Raw genomic sequence first — 13,265 nt, 5'->3', positions numbered from 1 at the left:
CCAACGGGGCACAGATTTAAGGAATCTTTCAAACACACACCTCAGAAGTTTGTATCTCAAATCATCTGAGCCTTCTCTGCTCTCGGGAGAACAACCCCAGTCATCTAGGGTCTCTTCATAGCTGAATCATTCCAGCCCAGGCAGCATCCTGGTGAATCCCCTCTGCACTCTCTCTAGTGCAATCAGACCTTTTCTATGATGTGGCAACCAGAACTGCACAGACTACTACAGCCATAGCCTAAAACATACAACTCCATCATAACCTCTTTGCTTTTTTATTCAATGCATTGACTAATAAAGGCAAGTATCCCATTAGCCTTCTTAACTTCCTTATCTACTTGTCCTGCTGCCTCCAAAGTTTAAACCATCCTGTAATCTCCTCAAATTTTCATGTAATCTGTAAATTTACTGATCATTACTGCCTACAGTCATGTCTAGATCATTAATGTATACAACAAACAGCAAGGATCACAGCACCCCTTTGGTATGCCACTAGACATAGTTTTTTTTTTGCTGGAAGCCTGTCTTCAACAACCGTTACCTTCAGCTTCCTGCCACTAGGTCAATTTTGGATCCAATTTGCCAAATTTCCCTGGATCCGTGGGGTCTTACCTTCTTAACCTGTCTGCCAGGTGAGAACTTGTCAAAAGCCTTACTGAAGCCCATGTAGAGTACATCAACTGTAATATCATCTACACACCTAGGCATATCCTTAAAATTCAATCAAATTTGTTAGATGTGATCTCCCCTTTACAAAGCCATGTGGACTTTTCTAGACCCATCTTGATTAACTTTGGCTCTCCAAGTGGAGATTAATTCTGTTCCTGCAATTTTCTTCCCCAGTGGTTTCCATTTCACAGACGTTAGACTCACTGTACTGTTGCTTCCTGGTTTATCCCTCTTAAAATGATGGTAAGTAATAACATCATTGTGAAAATGTCTCACCTTTTTATGAGCAATTTCAGAATATAAATAAAAAAAAAGAGACAACATATTAACCTAAGTAAACATCTAAAGAAAATTCAGAAGGCAAAGTATTACCCCTTTTTACTGAATTAGTCTGGATGGGTGGCGATGGCAAAATAAAACATTCACTATAAGTTTCGGAAATAGTTATAAGCATACTTACCAGTTTTTACCAAAATCCCCAACAGCCCAGCATTTTGTGCTCCACCAACGTCATCCCTAGCATCCTATAGACAAAAAAATTAGTCAAAGTTAACATTTCTCCTTTTCTACACTAGATGCAACAGAAAAAAAATTAAGCAACAGAAATAAGCAAGGAAGCAGAGTAGATTAAGGTGAGATAAACTGTAAACAAAGCTGTATATCTCCCAAAAACTGTAAAGAATTTCCTAAACAGCAGAAAATAAAAGGCTGGTTTAAAAAAAGTGTAGGCTAATTAGAGATGGAACACAAAATATCTTCTGAAGGATGAAAGATGCTAAATGTGAACTTGGCCTATTCCCACAGAAGCATATTGCATAGTGATAATGAAAAAGTTAATGAAATAGTTGCCAAATGTAGATATGAAACTCAAATGATTGATGCACCAGGCCCTGATCATTTACATTCTAGAATGCTGAATGAAGTGTGAAATAAATAACAGAAACTTTAACTACAATCTTTTAAACTGTTACTCAATATGGAAATTGGATGGGAAGGTTACCAATGTAACACCTCAGTTTAAGAAGAGATAAGCAAGTTATGCATAGACCAGTCAGCATAATGTCAGTAATAGGTAATCTTCCTAAGGCCATAAGAGATAAAATGAATATTTACTTCGACATGAAGATTAATCAAGAACACAAGTTATTGTTGTGTTAAAGGCAAGAATTCAAGATGATTCTTGTGAGCAAACCATGGTACACAGATGAAAAAAATGCCACAAACGTATGTTTTATAAGTTGCTGTATAGTTCGCTTGTTTATAATATGAAATACATGCCAAAATGGAATATGAAGTGATGTTTAGGAAGACAGATAAAATGTAGTCAGTAGTTAACAATTGCATTTCATTTAAAACAGGTATAAATAATCATCATGCATATATTTGCACATAGTGGTAAAAAACAATTTTTAATATTCCACAAAAGGTGGACATGGAAGGTAGTGGAGGACAAGAGAACTGATTGGAGTTTGAGGGGACTGGAATGAGAAGAGGCTGGAGGAAGACAACCGTTACCTTCACAGGAAGGTAACAGTTCAGGCAATGCAATTGGAAGTGGAGAGGGAGGGACAACAGAATGGCGCAGGGAGGGAAAACAGAAGGAAGAAAAGTGGAGGTGTGTGGGGAGGTGGAATAAGGGAAAGAGAATGGAGGGAGAGCAAGAGGAGGAGAGGAAATAGGAAAATTTAGATCACTGCACTAAGTTTTTCATGAATTCCAGAAACCAAACTGTATTTTGAAAAACATAAATCTCCCTTCAGTTTGTGATTTTAAATGTATATCTTAAGGATACCATCACAATAGACTTTTATTCCAAATTACTTGATCAAAACTTTCAGAATTTTGGATGGCTCTATAGGCTCTCTTAACCTTCATATCCCATACCTTCTCTTAAAAATACAATCTCAACAATATTTTCTGCAATTTTCTTAAACTGCTCCATTGCCAAAAAAATTGGACACATTCCTCCATCATTGACTCAATCAACACTTTATTCAACTCTTTGGCTTACACTTTCTATGCCTTACATTTCAAAATCCGAGATCTTGTTTCCTCATCAAGGTCAATATAAATAGAGATTCTTATAGGCAGACATTTTAAATCTTTTAAATGACTGACTATCTAATACTGCTGTGGCATATTCTTAATGTCATTCATCATAGAATTATAGAATCCCTATAGTGTGGAAGCAGGCCATTTGGTCCATCAAGTTCACACCAACCCTCCAAAGATCATTTCACCCACTCCCAACCCTACCTATCCCTGTAACCCTGCACTTTCCATGACTAATCCACTTAGCCTGCACATTCCTGGACACTAGGGGCAATTACCATGGCTAATCCACCTAATTTGTACATCTTTGGACCACTGAAGGAAACTGGAGTATCTATAGGAAACCCACACAGACACATCAAGAATGTGCAAACTCCACACAGAATCACCTGAGGGTGGAATTGAACCTGGGTCCCTGACGCTGTAAGACAGTAGTGCTAACTGCTGAGCCACCATGCCACCCCAATCTATTTATTTCAGTGAATCTTTAAATATACGATTCAAGATATTTTGAAGATGATTTTGCACTAGTCAGCATTCAATCTGAAACTACTGGTTAGGGTGAAGCTAGAAATTTCATAAAAGCAAAAATGACCATAAGATGATAAAACACAGGTGTACAAGTAGACCATTCAGTCCATCGAATCAACTCTGGCACCCAATGAGATCACGACTGATCTGATAATTTTCAACTCCACTTTCCTGCCTTCCCCCCGCCATAACCCTTGATTCTATTACTTATAAAAAAAATCTACCTCAAACTTGAATATATTTAATGACCCAGCCTCGACAGCCCTCTGCAGTAAATAATTACACAGATTTACTACCCTCAGAAGAAATTCCTCCTCATCTGTTTTAAATGTGTGGCACCTTATTCTGAAATTATGCCTGTTGGTCCCAAACTCTCCCACTGAAAGAAATCAACCAATCTACATCTGTCTGTTAAGTCCCCAGAGAATCTTGCCTATTTCAATAAGGACACCTCTCATTCTTCTATATTTCAATGAGTACAGGCCCAAAACTACTCAAAAGACAGAATTCTGTTCTGAAGGGGGATCAGTGGACCCAAAACATCAACTCTAATTTCTTTCCACAGATATTGCCAGACCTGTTGAGATTTTTCAGTAATGACTGTTTTTGTTTCGGATTTCCAGTATCCACAGTTCTTTTTGTTTTTTGGTTAATGCCCAAACCACTGAACCTTGCCTCATTAGACAGTTCCTCCATAGCTATTGTCAGCCTATTGAATCTTCACAGGACTGTCTTCAATGTCAACATATCTTTTATAGAGTCATAGAGATGTACAGCAAAGAAGCCCAAAACTGTTCACAAAGTTCCAGCAGTGGTCTGACTAGCGCATTGTTAAAATTTTAGTAAAACTTTCTTACTTTATACTCTATTCCCTTTGAAATAAATGCCAGCATTCCATTTGCTTTCCTATTACCTTTAAAGTTGGATGTACTTGTTTTTGAGATTCATGGACAAGGACTCCTAAATCCCTCGAGTGGACAGGATGGATTAATGACTAGCATTGCTGCTTCACAGCATCAGGGACCTGGGTTCAATTCCACCTTCAGTTGATTGTGTGGAGTTTGCACATTCTCCCCATGTCTGCATGGGTTTCCTCTGGGTTGCACCAGTTTCCTCCCACAGTCCAAATATGTGCAGGTTAGGTGGACTGGCCATGCTAAATTGCCCAAAGTGTATAGGGATGTGCAGGCTAGGAAGTTTAGGAGAAAGCAAGGACTGCAGATGCTGGAGATCTGAGTCGAGAGTGGCAGGAGCCTTTTATCAGGAATGGGGCTAGGAAAATTGCCATGGGGAATTCAGGATTATAGGGTAGGGGTCAGTTCTGGATGGTATCCTTTATTCTTTCACAGGATGAGAATGTTGCTAGCTAGGCAGCATTTATTGCCCATTCCTATTTGCCCAGAGGACAATTAACCATATTATATCTGATATCTGATGTAGGCTAGATGAGGGAAGGATGGCAGCTTCCTTCCCTAAAGGAAATTAATAAACCAGATGGGATTTTTCTGACAATAGACAATGGATTCATGGTCATCATTAGTCTCAATTCCAGACTTTTTTTTATTGAATTCAAATTTCACCATCTGCAGCAGCGACATTTGAACCCAGATTCCTAGAACATTAACTGAATCTCTAGATTCACAATCCAGTGATAATACCACTAAGCAATCATCTCCCCCTGCTCTTCAGAGAGTCTGGTATGGACTCAATGGGCCGAATGGGCTGTTTCCACACTGTATGGATTTTATGATTCTCTGTTCTGTAGCTTCCTGCATGCAGTCTTTCTCAAATTTAAATATTATACAGCTCCTCTATTCTTCAAAAAGTGATGCAAAACCAATAAGTGTGTTTTAAGGGTTATCGTAATACTGAGCACCAGCATGGAAGTGACTTTACTGTTATCTATAAGAGATACAGTTAATGCAAACTAATTTTTTTCTACCATTTGTTTGACTTAATTTACAAAAACCAAATTCAACGCAGTGATTTATAGCCTTAACAACTGGCAGAGCTCAGCAGGTGAGGAGATATCTCTGTATATGGTAAACTAAAAACCATGTCAAGTATTCTGTCGGACCACTGGGCTTGCTGCATTTATTATGGACAGGAAAAGAAACATTTCCAAATCAACAGAATAGTGGCTCAGCCACTGAACTTGAGGAAATTAGTGAGTGTAAAATACTTAAAAACTCACTAATTCATTCTAAAAAGGCAGATTTCAGCAATCCCAACATCACTGTAAACTGGTATCCATAAAACAAACCATAACAGCTAGAGTCAAATGTAATCGAAATGCAAAAAAACCAACAAATCAGACCAAGTACTGTGACACTTCGCTTAGAGACCCCCATCCCAAGTACCACTCAATTCTGGAGAACCGAGGCAGGTGTAATGATGAGTGATATTCTTTCTGTATCTAGGATTGAAACAAATTTCTAGGAAATATTACTCTGTCTGACCAGAGCATGGCTGCCCAGACTCAATGTCAAAGATGTTCCACTTACCTAATAAGGATACTGCAAGAACACAAAGAATTGCTAAAAATTGTGAAACAAATGAAGTCCTTACATGTGATAGGAGTGACCACCTGACCAACTCGTAACAGACTGTGCTATAAATTCATTCTGAATCTGAAAGTACCAGCAGATTCTAACCTCCAAAAAAAATGAACCAATAGAAGGCAATATTAACAGTACATTAGCTATGCCATTGGTCTTTACTGTTTCCTTTTAAGGCCAAAGGAGACCAAACAGAAGGAGAGCTAAAGCCAAATACTGAATTTTTAAAAAAAATGGAAAGGAAGGAGTGAAAGAAGGGCAAGTTCAGTTGACAAATTCAGTCAGTTGACAAGCTCAGTACATACATCACCAATCATAACTGCCTCTTCTGGTTGGCATCCAATGCTTCGGAGAGCCTCAAGGAAGAATGGTTTCTCTGGTTTTCCTACTACTGTGGCCTTGACATCTGTTGCATATTCCAGCCCAGTGATAAAAGGTCCTGGCCCAAGTGATAAGCCATCCAGTTTTTTGTAGTACCTTGCCTTGTGTATAGCAATTAGAGGAGCACCATCTAAAATTAACCTAGGTGAAAGACCAGATAAGAGAAGACAGACATAGACCAAGTTTATATGAGGAGTAATTGTATGTAGAGAAAAAAAAGATTTTCATTGTCCTTTTCTGTAAACATAGTTCTATGGGTACAGTACCCTGCCAGGGTTGTTTTTTGTGTGAACCTAGAGAATATTTCAACATGTTATTAAACTCTGGAGTAGAAGCAAGCCACGTCTGGCCCTCAACTCATTAAGATACTCTGCATAATACATTTAAGGTGTACCTGCAAAATTATTATTGTTGTCCATAACTAAGAATCAAGACTTCCCCCTTCCCTTTTCAACACTACAAGAATTAGGAAGCAATTGATTCATTTAAACACATTTATGATCACACTCTTAATACAGTATATTAAAACATTCCAAAGTGCTTCACAGAAAGGAGGTGAGAAAAGTAGAGAAGTGGAGAGGTTTACAGAAGTAATTCCAGAATTTAGGCCCCATTGTTAAGTTACCAGTTCAAGACAAGTGAAATTACTCTGAAAATATATTTTTCCAAGAACTCAAAACCTTCCATAACCCTTTCTGCCTATAAAGCCAAGTCCATTAGACAAACTGCATTCAGCTCAGCTTTGTAAAACACTAAGGTACTGGTCAGCAGCAACACTGATACGTCACTTTGTATACCACCACAAGCAAAGGTTGAGGAAGCTCTGGACGTGCTGTACTCCACCACTAATACCCTGGAGACAGAACACCCCGAGGCCCTGTTTATTGTAACTGGCGACTTCAATCAAGCCAATCTAAGGAAGGTGTTGCCCAAGTACCACCAGGACATGATCTGCCCCACTAGGGGCCCGAACATTTTAGACCACTGCTACACCAACTGTGAAGGATCCCTACTACTCCATCCCCGGCCCTCATTTCAGGAACTCTGACTATAATGCCGTGCTTCTTCTCCCGGCTTACAGGTGAAAGCTCAAGCAGGAGACCCCCTCGCAGATACATGTCCAGTGCTGGTCGGAGGAGGCAGAAGATCAACTCCGGTGCTGTCTGGAATCGGCTGATTGGGCCATGTTCAAACAGTCTGCATGAACCTTGGACAACTACGCCATCACCACCACAGACTTTATCAGCAAGTGTGTGGAGGACTGCATACCGAGGAAGTCAATCCGGGATGTTCCCCAACAGAAACCCTGGATGAATCAGCACATGCAGAACCTGCTCAAAACCAGGCGTGAGGCCTTCAGATCAGGAGACATACTCAAATTAAGGAATCTAAGTATGACCTTCGCAGAGCCATTAAGACAGTCAAGGACCAATACTGATCTAAACTAGAAAGCCAGACAAACATCCGATGACTATGGCAAGGACTGAATGACATCCCAGGTTCTAAAAAGAGACAGTGCAAAATAGCAATGACACATCCCTCCCAGATCGTCTCAACGCCTTTTATGTTCACTTTGAGCAGAATTTCGGCAGAGAGATAACACCTATTCCGACAAATCCTGACGAATCTATCTCAACAGTCATTGCATCAGAGGTATGATCAGTTTTCCTTCGTGTGAATCCAAGGAAAGCGATGGGACCAGACAGGGTAACAGACTGCGCACTCAGAGCATGCGCAGATCAACTGGCAGAGGTCTTCTTGGACATCTTCAACCTCTCCCTGCAGCAGGCCACTGTCCCTGCCTATTTCAAGAGAGCCAACATCATCCCTGTGGCTAAGAAGGCTCATGCAGCATGTCTCAATGACTACCGCCCAGTGGCCCCAACTTCGGTGGTCACGAAGTGCTTTGAAAGGCTGGTCATGGCATTAATCAACACCAGCCTCCCCACTACTCTTGACCCAATAGATCCACGTCAGATGCCATATCACTTGTCTTTCACTCCTCCCTAGAACATCTTGACACCAAGAACAGCTATGTAAGAATCCTACTCATTGACTACAGTTCAGCCTTCAATACTATTTTCCCCTCAAGACTGATTACTAAACTTAATGATCTCAGACTAAGCCCCACTCTCTACAACTGGATTCTCAGTTTCCTGATCCACAGGCTACAATTAGAGAAGATTGGGAAAATATTTCATCCTCACTAACACTCAACACTGGAGCCCCCCAGAGGTGCATACTCAGCCCCCGACTGTACTCACTGTATGCCCATGACAGCATCACCAAATACTAGACTAATGCCATTTACAAGTTCGCTGATGACACCATCATAGTCGGTCGAATCTCAGATGGCAACGAAACAGACTACAGATGGGAGGTGGAAGACCTAGAAAAATGGTGCACTGAGAATAATCTAGGTCTCAATACCAGCAAAACCAAGGAACTCATTATTGAGTCTTGGTGGGATGTTACTCATGCCCCTCTACACATTAACAGCACAGAGGTGGAACGAGTGGACAGTGTCAAGCTCCTGGCAATGGTCATCAACAACAAGCTTTCTTGGACTCCATGTGGACGCACTGGTTACAAAGGCCCAACGATGTCTCTTTTTCCTCAGGCAGCTGAGGAAATTTGGCAAGACAACGAATACCCTTACCAACTTTTATAGGTGCACCATCGAGAGCATTGTCTGCATGTATCAATACCTGGTATGGCAACTGCACCATTCAAGATCAGAGACAGTTATAGAGTGGTGAACTCGGCCTGGACAATCACAAAGGCCAACCTCCCATCTATAGAATCAGTCTACCAGGCCCACTGTCAAGGAAAGGCCACCAGCATTCTCAAAGATCCATCCCACCCTGGCAATGTTTTTCTACAACCTCTACCATCGGGGAGAAGGTACAGAAGCCTGAATGCACACACCAGCTGGTTTTGAAACAGTTTCTACCCTACTATTGTTAGAATACTGAATGGACTCACAAACTCTTAGCATTTGCCTGTACCTATCTGTTTGTTTTTGCTGCTGTTTACCTATTATCTACTGTCTATACTACTTAACTCTGTGATCTACCTGTATTGCTTGCAAGACAAAACTTTTCACTGTGCCTCGGTACACGTGACAATAAATTCAATTCAATTACGTGAGCACATAAAACGTTTATCTTCCGGTTAGATCTCATATGAAAGTACCAAATTCATCCTTCACCCAGCATTACCAAGAAAAGTAATTATCACTATCACATTGTTATTTATGGAAGCAATTGACTGCTGTATTTTCTGAATAGTGAGTACTTTAGGTAGTTCATTGCTGTAATAAACTTGGAGATTTCCAAAGTCTAGAAAAACGGTATATAAATGCAAGTCTTTCTTTCTGTTCCAATTTTTAGTCATTTTCCAGATTAACTGTCCTAGTACTGAAATAAGTTCACATCCAAGGTGGTTCACCACCAGATACTTTCAAATGCAGTTTGGAAATGCTAAACAGTTTACTGTTTTTCATGGGAGAGAAATCAGACTTAACATTTTGGGTTGAGTGACCCTTCCTCAGAACTAAAAATCACAACACCAGGTTATAGTCCAACAGGTTTAATTGGAAGCACACTAGCTTTCGGAGCGACGCTCCTTCATCAGGTGTTTGTGGAGGGCTCAATCGTAACACAGAATTTATAGCAAAAATCTGCAGTGTGATGTAACTGAAATTATACATTGAAGAATTGATTGTCTGTTAAGCCTTTCATCTGTTAGAATACAGTGATAGTTTCACTTCTTTCGTGTGTAAATCACAAAACCCTTTTTTTTAAAGTTGCATTCTCGGGTTAGCTGTTCACAGAACTGGTAGTGTTGGAGGTGAGTGAAGGGGTCTGAGGGACAGGGAGAGGACTCTTGTCCAAAGAAATGGGCATTGAAGGCGACAGAAGAAGAGTTTAATTTTACGTTGTGCCCAAAATTCATTAAGGTGGGGACAGAGGGATAAAACTGAGACCTTTGCAGAGTGCAGAACATTTAGCATCGGAGAGCAGAACGTCAGGAGGGACAGTAAGGAGGTAGGGTTCAGGGAGGGGATGAAGTCAGAGGGAAAGGGAGGAAAGTTTTCAGAGGGGTGTAGGTATCTCTGAGGTATTGCATCTTGTGTGCCTTGATGTCTGAAAGGAAAAGAAAAAGTTTCTTGTTAGCACACGGACTGAACCAGCGGATGAAGTGGAACCGGGGAGTGGTGCAGCCCTGAGCCAGCGTGATGATGCTGTTGGAGAGAGATCTCAAGAGTGTGCACATGATGAAACATAGCATTGAGTGTATATCTCAGGGTGCAGTGAGAACAGCTGTCTGTAGAACTTAGAACATCACGAGAATCCTGGGTGGATTCAAAGCACTAAGGATGAAACGGTTGTTGAAATCCACATGGGGTGAGTCTGAGCCAGAGGCAGTCACTGAAGAATGTGGTGTGGTTGTGGGAACAGGTTTTAGCAAATACCTGGTCAAACATGAGGAGCAACATTGAAATTAATGAGCATGGACAGCAAAAAGGATTAGAATGTAAATCCTGTCAGAGAGTGGTCCAGAACTTCTTAAAGGTGGGCATGCTTGGCAGTGATGTACCAATGAGTTAAATACCAAATAAAAACCAATAGAACTGTGGATGCTGAAAATCATAAACAAAAACAGAAATTGCTGGGAAAGCTCAGCAGGTCCAATAGCATCTGTGGAGAGAAATCAGAGTTAATGTTTTAGGTCTAGTAACCCTTCCTCAGAAAGGCAGATTTTTTTGGTTACTATTTTTCCATCTTATTTCATAGTTTCAGCAGTTTTCCTTTTAATTTGGAACATTTTTTGTTTTTCTGTCATGGTTGATTAAAGAATATAATTTTCTCATGTGTCTATCTTTGATGTGTAAATATCACTTCTTTACAAGCAGACAAAAAAATGCTGTCAACAGCCTTGCCTACTTGGGTTTGGTAGGCAAGATATTGTATCTGGTAAATTCTGTCTGATTAGCTCTTCCATGTAGTCAAGGCTGTACCAAATCTTAATTCCACCTACACAGAACCTTGATCTTCGAATAGTTTAACAAAGTTGTAAAATTGTTAAATAATTCACAGAAGTCTAGGTACCTTCATCCTTTGCAGTTGATATCTATCAACTATTGGAACTCTGAAGTTGTTTGAATCTTCTGCATTTTTCCATTTTAGAACTCTCGACATAGAATCCCTAAAGTATGGAAGTAGGCCATTCGGCTCATCAAATCCACACTGACCTTCCGAAGAGCCACCCCACTACCCTATCTCCGTAATCCTGCATTTTGCCTTGGTCTATCCAACTAGCCTGTACATCCCTCGTCATGATGGACAATTTAGCATGACCAACCCATCCAACCTGCACATCTTTGGACTGTGGGGGAGGGAATGCTGACTGTCATATTGACCTCCAGAGAGGAAGAAGAGATGTATCTTGCAATCTTTAGCTATAGGGATCATTTGTAGCAGCCTGTCCAACCGTACTTTTGGTTGCTAAGGTAGCCGGACCCAGGTTGTCTTAAGATAAAGGATAAAATAAGAAAGAAGCAAAATTAGTTGAAAAAAAAACCACAAAGAAAAGAATAATCAAGAATGATATTCACACAGCAAAGTTGGGGGGGGTGAAAACTCTGCTAAATAGGGAGACATACTTTTTTGGAAACAAGGCAAGGCAAGCGAGAAGATGGCAGATTATATAATCAGGATTGATGGTCATATATTACATGCAAGGTACAATTAACAGAATGGCTCAAGGATCATTGCTAAACCCACAGCAGTTTATTACCTAATAACAATTACTTCAATGAAGGACTGAATGCAAACATATCTGTTTTCATATTCCTGATGATACAAACCTAGGAATGTCAGTTAGCAATGAGGAAGATGCAAAGAGGTGCAAAAGGATGTAGACTAGTTAAGTTATTGGATTGGTAGATAAATTATAGTTACGCACTTTAATATAGAACAGTAAATAAGCTGTGATCACTTATTCTTAGAGGACTTGAAGGATAGCCGCTGAGCCGTTGTTTCTCCTGATATCTATCTAATGTTTTTTTAAAAACAGGGTAGGCAATTTATCTCCTGCCAGTTTTTTTTATGTTAAAAAATTTTATTATTCAAAGATTACTTGCCATGACGATGCCTGTTTTTGTGCTTACACCTGAAAATGAAGATAACTCCAGGTCAATTCCAAAAAGTTCCTCCCTTTCCCTTGGAGGTGCTGAGTTTCTCGGCTATGGTACAACAGGCTCCCTCAGTAACCTCATACATTCCTCACTTGCAAGCTGAGACAGTGAGTGTCACGAGGCTATTTCCATCCAACATAACAATATTATTTCACTTTCATATACATTCTAATCAACCTGTTGAGTGATGTTATTACACACTTTTGGAGCAGTTGGGACTTGGACCCAGGCTTCCTGACTCAGAGGCATGGGCCTCTCCATTATTTTAACTTTTACTCTTACCTGAATGCCTTGTTCAATGTAGTGTAATTGAAGTGCTGTGGAGCTAATCCAATAACCACAGCATTAGGATCACTTGTGTCTATTCCTGAAAAATAAACATTTTGATTAACTTTTTGAACTCGATAGAAAGTGCTCCAAGAAGAGACAATTCTTGATTATTTTTTGTTAATTAAAAGAGAAGTTCTCAAACGTTATTTGATTTTATTTCATCCAAATTTCTGGTTGCTCCACCTATTCACATGCAGTTAGATAAACTTCCATTGCTCTGTAAGCTTCATATCTTATTCAATCCTGGGTCGGATGCAAATTACCTCACGTCCTTAAAATGTACCAAAGTGCATCACAACCAAACAATATTAATGCATAGTTGATATTGTTATGGCAAACAAATGTGGCAGTCAATTTGTGCATTGTTTCACAATCAACAAGATAAGTGACCAATTCATCTGTTTCTATTGGTTTATTTTTGAATTGAAATGGCTTTCAGGGGCACTGGAATAGCTCCCTGCTGTTCTTCAAACTGTGCCACAAGATCTTTTCCACCCACTTCAGCAAGCAAAAAGGATCTCAGTTTAGTCTAATCTGAAAGT

General features: G+C 40.0%; 1 protein-coding gene across 5 annotated transcripts in view; it reads right to left on the bottom strand.

Annotated features, from left to right (window-relative positions):
* hdhd2 (haloacid dehalogenase-like hydrolase domain containing 2) overlaps positions 1-13,265 on the bottom strand; it is a 43,621-nt gene that overhangs the window by 9,980 nt on the left and 20,376 nt on the right. For all 5 annotated transcript variants that reach the window (XM_087990932.1, XM_043716254.2, XM_043716311.2 and 2 more), the window contains exons 4-6: positions 12,676-12,760; positions 6,116-6,332; positions 1,130-1,193 (exon numbers count right to left, since the gene is read on the bottom strand). In XM_087990932.1, the coding sequence (XP_087847058.1) occupies positions 1,130-1,193; positions 6,116-6,332; positions 12,676-12,760 (366 nt within the window). The remainder of the gene's footprint in view (positions 1-1,129; positions 1,194-6,115; positions 6,333-12,675; positions 12,761-13,265) is intronic.

The sequence above is a fragment of the Chiloscyllium plagiosum genome, unplaced genomic scaffold, assembly GCF_037043375.1.
Source record: "Chiloscyllium plagiosum isolate Xiang-an unplaced genomic scaffold, Cpla_swu_hap1 HiC_scaffold_1, whole genome shotgun sequence".
NCBI lineage: Eukaryota > Metazoa > Chordata > Chondrichthyes > Orectolobiformes > Hemiscylliidae > Chiloscyllium > Chiloscyllium plagiosum.
The sequence above is the reverse complement of the archived record's forward strand: the minus strand, read 5'-3'. Positions and strand labels throughout refer to the sequence as shown.